Source organism: Pseudozyma flocculosa, assembly GCF_000417875.1.
Source record: "Pseudozyma flocculosa PF-1 unplaced genomic scaffold scaffold00024, whole genome shotgun sequence".
In the NCBI taxonomy this organism is placed as follows: domain Eukaryota; kingdom Fungi; phylum Basidiomycota; class Ustilaginomycetes; order Ustilaginales; family Ustilaginaceae; genus Pseudozyma; species Pseudozyma flocculosa.
Window position 1 is genome coordinate 58,159 of NW_006920892.1, and position 7,241 is coordinate 65,399.

General features: G+C 68.5%; 1 protein-coding gene across 1 annotated transcript in view; it reads right to left on the minus strand.

The window, feature by feature from the left end:
• Positions 1–3,185: 3,185 nt before the first annotated feature.
• PFL1_06133 (uncharacterized protein) overlaps positions 3,186–7,241 on the minus strand; it is a gene marked incomplete at both ends in the record, with an annotated part of 5,521 nt that continues 1,465 nt past the window's right edge. The window contains 2 exons of the mRNA XM_007883673.1: positions 3,186–3,986; positions 4,095–7,216. Of these exons, the coding sequence (XP_007881864.1) occupies positions 3,186–3,986; positions 4,095–7,216 (3,923 nt within the window). The remainder of the gene's footprint in view (positions 3,987–4,094; positions 7,217–7,241) is intronic.

Genomic DNA, 7,241 nt, shown 5'->3' on the forward strand with positions numbered 1-7,241 from the left:
ACGGTCGTAACTAACTTACGTTATAGCATACATTATTACGAAGTTATACGAGGCCGTCGGGCGAGGCCGACGGTGCTCCTCCTCTCTCTCTCTCTCTCTCTCTCTCATTTTGCCCTCTCCCGCCTCGGTCCGCCTGCCTGCCTGCCAGCTGCTTGATTTCTCGCGGGTGGCTGGCTGCAGCCGTACGTGGTGCGCTTGTGCCTGGTCGGTCTCAGCTGTCGGGGGCCAGCGCCCTCGTTTGGCCTGGCCTGGCCTGGGGCTGGCCTGCCTGCCTCGCCTCGCCTGCTGCTTTGCTCGAGCCTGCGCCCGTGCTAGACAGCCAAACAGCCACCTAGCCTAAAAACGCAGCGCTCGCTCGAGGATCGACGGCGAGCATGAGGCGGCGCTGCTCCTCGTCGGCCCAAAGCCGAGGGCGGGAGAGACCACCGCCTGCCTGCCTGCCAGCTTCTCCGGAACCTCGACGTGCCTAAAGTGCTTCCGTCTCTGTCGCTTCAGATGGTTTCGTTACGTTTGGCCGCCTGCCTGGTTCAAAGCCCAGACAGGCGACAACGACGACGACGACGACAACGGCCTTGCTTGGAACGGTTGTAGGGGGCAGGCAGGCTGGCAGCGAGGCAGACACAGGTAGGCAGCCAGCCAGCCAGTCAGCCAGTCAGCCAGCCACACGGGGAGGCAGGCCAGCAGGATAGGCTAGGCTACGCTGGGCAAGGCCAGACCAGGGCTACGAGGCGGAGGGTCCCCGCCGAGGCAAAGCTTGCAAGGCAAGGCGGAAACTTCCAACTGGTTAACGAACGCTGCCTGCCTGCGTGGACTTCGCGAGAGGGGGTGATCCAGAGGCAGGCGAGAAGGGGCGGGCGCACGCGCGCGCTGCTCCTCCTGCGGCTCGGCGTCGTACTCCGCCAGCCGTCATGCTGTCGCTGCTGCTGGTGGTGGCCCCGAGTCGGTCCTCCTTTTTGGCTCAACCTCGTCGGGCCGCCTCAGAGTACGGCGCGGGACTGTGCGCTGCGTCGATGGAGATCCACCCGAGCCTGGTTGCGCTCGCTCCCAGTCCCGCAGCTCGCTCTTTCCTCGAGGTCGTATCGCAACGGCATCGCATCGCATAGCATCGCATCGCATCGCATCGTCGGCTGGCCTCGCCCGCCTTTGTCGGCCGGCCTCGTCCCTGAGCAGCGCTTGGCACATGCTAACTTACACCTCGGCGGCAAGGCAGGCAGGCAAGCACGCACCTGGCGGCGGCTCTTGCTCCTCGTCGGGCCAGGTTACGCATACACGCTGCTGCTAGCTGGGCTGCTCACCGTCGTTCCTAGCCCGCCCGAAATGCCCCTCCCTGCCTGCCTGCCTGGCTGGCCACGCCTCCGAGGATCGACATGGCATGACGCGCGGGGTGGCGTCCACGGTGCACCACCGACCGGACCGCACCAGCCAGGCGGGGATCCACACGCCGCGCCACGCCATCTCAGAGAGGCGTGGTGGGTCGACGATCGACGTTCGTCCGCTCGGTCCTCGTCGCTGTGGACCGCCCGCCGGAAGCCAGCCTGTGCCAACGAGGGAACGCAGCTGGCAAGGTGGCGAGGGGACCATCGCGCCCTTGGCTTGGTTCACCCTTCGGCCTGCCGCCGTACCCGCACCGCCGCACCGCCGCACCGTTCCCTTGCATCAACCACGCCCGACCGCCCGCCCGCCAGGCATAGCATAAAAGACCGGAGCGCATCTTTGACAACCGGTCGCTCACTACTGTACTCGCTCGGGCCAGAGCGGGAGCTGAAGCGGGCCGTTGCGCCAGCAGCAGAAGCCACGACCTAACCGCGGAGCGCCTTCCTGCCTGCCTGTCTGCCTTTTTGTAGCTTGGCCTCGACGTTCATCGTCGCCGTTGGCCGTTGGCCGTCGCTGTTGCTGTCGCGGCCCTGGCATCGATGGTATGGTCCCGTCACCTTCTTCCTCCCTCCTCCTCGAGAGGGGCTGAGATATTCACACGGCCTCGGTGTGGCTGGCGTCCCGTGCCGTGGGCCGGATGGTGGGTCTCGCAGATCCTCCACTCGACTGATGACGTGTCCGATCCCGTGTCGATGGCGACGATGGTGTTGGTACGACGATCCATGAACGGATCGTCGGTCCATCGATGCCGCTGTGGCTTCCCCGAGCGACAGGCCCAGCAGGTGCTTTGTCGGACAGAGTGCGGGCAGGCAGGCGGATCGAGATCCTCGAAACCCATCCAGCCACGCATTTGCGCACCTGGGCCTAGGCTTGCTGGAGGGTGCAACTCGGTCCGACCGTCGATCTCCATCCCCATAGTCTAGCCCGCACTGCGCCGCATCGCAACAAAAGGGCAACGACCTCAAGGCGTGGCGAGAGTGTAGTATACGTCGATGGACTCTGTCTATGACCAGGGAGAAGGGAGGAAGGGGATCGAGGGGCGAAGGAGGGAAAAGGAGGGACCAGACAACCAGCGAGCAGGCCAGGCCAGGCCAGGCCAACACGAGGACGCACGCTACGCCTCGCCATGCCTAGGCCGGGGGGAGAAGCACCTGACTCCAGCCAGCGGCTGCGACGCCGCCGTCGACGAGCGTTTTACCCCTGCCTCGGTCCCGCCGGCCGTTGCCTTGGCTTGCCTGCCACCCGTAACAACCTCGCATGCAAATGTAGCAGCAGCCGACAGCCAGGCAGGCAGCAGCGGAACCACCGACCAGAATCGACAGACCGGCCGATCAAACAAGCCAGACCGCCACCGGACCGAGCCGCCTCGCGCTCCGTCGTACGCTCTTGAGCGGTACCGTCTCCCACGCCGACCCACTTTGGCTGCCTTCGCCGCATAGCCAGGTCAAAGGGGTGCGAGATGGATCGGTACGAGCCGGCATCAGGCGCTGTGTCGCATCGTACGGTATCGCACCTCGTCGGCATCTGTCCGTCCATGAGGGACGAATGGGCCGACGCAGCCAACCCAAGACGGGCCGGACCTCTGCCGCATCATGCTGGGAGCCAGACCACGCTAGACCACGCCAGACCGCGCCACGCCACGTCGGGTGGAGCCAAAGAAGGCGGGAGGATATCATCAAGGTCATCAGGTTCGTCTAGCTTGTTTGTTTTGCTCCGCCCGGCCCCCGAATTGCATCGTACCCCGTCGCAGGGGGCAGCCTGCGTCCTGCCGAGATGCTCGCTCGTCGCCAGATGATGGCGGACCGACGAGCTCACACGTCGGCGCCCACGTCCTCCTCGCCGATGCCGACGGGCAGGTAGGACGGGTCGAGCAGCCTCTCCCTCGGCCACCGGTCCGTCGTCAGGTCCCGGACCGCCTCGCGCGTCGTCTTGACATTCATCTTGATATCGCCATCGCCGTCGCCGTCGCCGTCGAGCTCGTCGCCCGTCTGGCACCAGTACCGAGCGGCGGCACGGATCTCGCGGGGCACGCGCGAAGGCAGCACGACGACGTGCGCCGCGGGTCGGCCCGCCTCGTTGCCCGGTTGCGACTCCAGGTGCTCGGCCAGGCGGTCGGCCAGCATGCATCCGGCCAGGATCTTGACGCGCTGGTCCCGCGCGCGTCGCCCGACGACGACAAACAGCTCGCGGTTCGACAGGTTGAGCAGCGACACCTCGTCCTGCCGCTGCGCAGAGAGCAGGTCCATCTGGCCCAGGCAGTCCGGCTCGATGGCCGGGTGCAGCGTCAAGGTGCCCCGCTCCAGGCCCAGGTCAAACAGCTGCACGGCACCGCGCCACCCTCGAGCCGAGACGCTGCGTGCCAGGCCGTGGTACCACGCCGAGGCATACGCCTGGCTCCTGTCAAACAGATCCCAGAAGAAGCCGTCCTCCCGGCCCTCTTTGTTCTCGGCGATGCGGCCGCCGCACTTGCCCGTCGCCTCGACCTCGAGCGCCTCGGCAAAGCGGCGGGCAGCCTCGCGCGTCTTGCGCTCCGAGCCTCGGCCATGCCAGACCAGGCTGTTGCCGAGGATGGCCGCAACGAAACTGTCGCCAGAGCAGAGGTTCGACGTGGCCTGCGGAAGAGTCGGATCGAGGAAGACAGCATGACGCGCAAGGGTCAGTCTGGAGCCCCAGTCTCGCCTTCCGTGCGCCTGCGCGCGCACGTCGTCGGCCGCACTCACCAGATCAACCTGCGTGACCGTCGTCTGATCAGCTCCGGCGGGAGCAGCGGCGGCCGCCCGGACGCGGTAGAGGGCGGTGCCGTTGCTGTCGAACCGGGCGCGGCTGCCCTGGCGCGCGACGGCCCAGCGTCCGCCAATGCCGTCGACGAGATCGACGCCCTCGAAACCGGCCGGCACGAACGTCGGCTTGGTTCCGTACCTCTTGGCGAGCTCCTCGGCGCGATGCAGCACCTCGTCGCCCGAGTCGGACGCGGCGGCTGCCTGCTGCGCAGGGTGGAGCGGCGAGCGCAGGCCGAGCCGCACCCACACCCGGTTCTCCATCAGCCCGCTCGACGCCTTGAAGCGGTGCACGACGGCAAGCGTCTCGTCGTCGTACAGCGTCTCGAGGGGCGACACTCGCTGGTCCGAGGAGGATGCCCCGGCCGCAGGCTCCACCGCCTTGGTCGACCCGTCGGCGCCGATGCTGATGACGTCGATCGAGACGGTTTTGGGCTTCTGTTGGCTCGCCGCCGTCGACGGCGTCGGCGCGCCGTACTCGAGGATGGCGCCGGGCTCAAACGAGCTCGTCTTGAGCGCCTGCTCGGCCCTGAACGCCACGTTGGCGGCGTCCTCGGCCGTTTTGACATGGACCACCTCGTCGAGGTTGACCGGAGCCCTGGGCGCGGCCTTCTGCGGCGAGGGCACGCGCTGCGTCGGACCCTGCGCCGCCGACCTTTGCCGCGTCAGCCGCTCGTCACTCTCTCTCTGCCTCTGCTGGTGCCTCTGCTGCTCCTGCTCCCTCGCCTCCTGCTCGCGGTCGAGCTCTTCGAGGCGGCCCTCGAGCACCTGGCGGGCGCCCTCGACGATGATGACGTGCTCGACCTTGTGGATCTCGTCCTCAAGCTTGGCGAGGTCCCAGCCCTTTTGGATGACAATCTCGCGCACGATCAGGGGGCGACCGCGGTCGACGTCGGCGACGACCTCGTGCACCATGCAGCCCGTGCGGTCGGTGAGGCCCTGCTGGTAGGCCTCAAAGGCGCGCGGGATGGCATTGGCGCCGTCAAAGGCGCCCGGCAGCGCTGGGTGGAGGTTGATGATGGGCACCGCTTTCGAGGGGCGCACGCCGATCGTCGGCGTCGAGCTGGGAAGCGACGTCTTGTGGCCAAGGGCGTGGAGGAAGCCCTCGGACACGATGTGCATGAAGCCGGCCAGTACGATGAGGTCCGGCGGCGTCCCCTTGCCCTCGTCGGCGGGGCCATCGAGGACGGCACGGGCGAGGACGCGGTCGTACTCCTCGCGCGTGCCGCCGGGGTTGCGATTCTGCCAGGTCTTGAGCGCGAGCACCTTGGTCGGGATGGGCGGGTTCGACTCGCTCGCGCGCGTGAGGCCGTAGGCGGCCTTGCGGTTGGAGAGGACAAACGAGATCTGCGCGTCGGGGATGACCGGGATGCCCGGCGGCGGGTTGAGCAGCGTGGCGTCGATAAGCGACTGGAGGTTCGAGCCGGAGCCCGAGATGAGGACGTGGACCCGCTTGCCGCGCGTCGAACGGGGCGGCTTGGTCGGGGCGGCAGCCGTAGCCGCAGCTGCAGCCGCCGGGGCAGGGGCAGGGGCAGCGCTCTCGGTCGCCTTCCTGTCGGTCGACGCCGCTGCCACCGAGGAGCCAAAGATTGTCGTCTTGGTCGGGCTCCGAGGGCCGCCAGATGCCGGAGCAAAAGAGGTCTTGATGGGGCTGGACGGGACAGCCGCGGCCGACGTGGTACTGCCGCCAAACTTGGAGGCCAGCGCCTGCGTCTTGCTCGGGCTGCTGGGCGCGTCGAAGCCGGAGGTGACCTTGCGCGGGCTGCTGGGCACGGCAAAGGCCGAGGCGCCGGCACCTGAGCCGGACGCGGGCGGGACGACCTTGATTGCAGCCCGGGCCGACGACGCGGTGCTGGAAGCGGACCCGGTCGCTGCGGCAGCCGCGGCGGGACGCCTCTGGGGTCCGCGGACACGACCCTTGGTCAGCGGCTCGAGCACGCTGCCCTCGCTGGCCGCCGAGTCGATGCGCTCCTCCTTGGTCGGCGACGAGGCGGCGGCGCTGAAGCGCTTGAACGGGCTCGTCTCGCCGCCGAGGCCAGGGAGGCGGACGGGAGCAGCGCGCGAGTCGGCCTCGTCCTCGGCGTAGCGCTTCGAAGGCGAGCTGCCCAGGCCGGAGGTAGCGGCTGCAGCAGAAGACTTGGGTGGAGACCGGCCAGCCAGGCCGGGCAGGGCGTTGCCAAACTTGGACGGCGACCAGCCGCCGCCGCTGCCACTGCCGCCGAGCTGCTTCTTCCTCTCGTCGAGGATCGAGGGCGTGGACGCGTTGGATCCAGCGCCAGAGGCTCCGGCGGGCCACCTATCGCGCACGCCGCTCGAGCCGTGGGCGCTGCCGCCGTACTTGCTCAGGCCAGCCCCGACGCCGACGGCCGGGCTGGCGGCGGGACTGGCGGCCTCGGTCTCTCTCTGAGCCAGCACGTCGCGCTCCTGGGCCTCGCGGATCCTCTGGCCGACCATTTTCTTGGCGCTCAGGCGCGTCAGCGAAGCGGTCGGGTTGCGGTCGACGACGCCGCCCGACGGCGAGGGCGACAGCGGAGGCGTCGCGGAGAAGGTCGAGGACCGCTGGCTCTCCTGCGGAAGGGGCGGAGACGGCGGGAAGGCGCCGGACGTGGCAGCGGCCGGATAGGTCGAGGCTCGGTTGGTCAAGCCAGCGGTGCGGCCCGACCCAAGGGCAGGCGAAGCGGTGACCGTCTTGGCAAACGGCACATCCTCGGGCTTCAGCGGGCTGGTCGCGGCATCCTTGCGCGGGGACGTGTGGCTACCGTCGCCGGCCGCGCTCAGTCGGCTGCTCGCGGCGGGGATCTGTACGGCGGACGAGGTCGCCTTGGCGGGCGACGGAGGCGCCATGGCGCTTGCCGGCTTGAAGGGCGAGCGGGGTCGCATCACTTCGTCCGGCGAGGCGGCCGTCGTCGTGGGGCGCTCCCACGGCTTCGAAGGACTGGGCGGGCGCTGGATGGCGGAAGCGGCCGAGTCGGCATTCTGCCTCTCGATGAGGTCCATGTAGGCCTTGCGGGGCGAGGTCGACAGGCCGATCGAGGGCGAGGGCGGCGCGGCGACGTCGTCCCTGTCTCGGTCGGTGCGGTACGAGTTGGA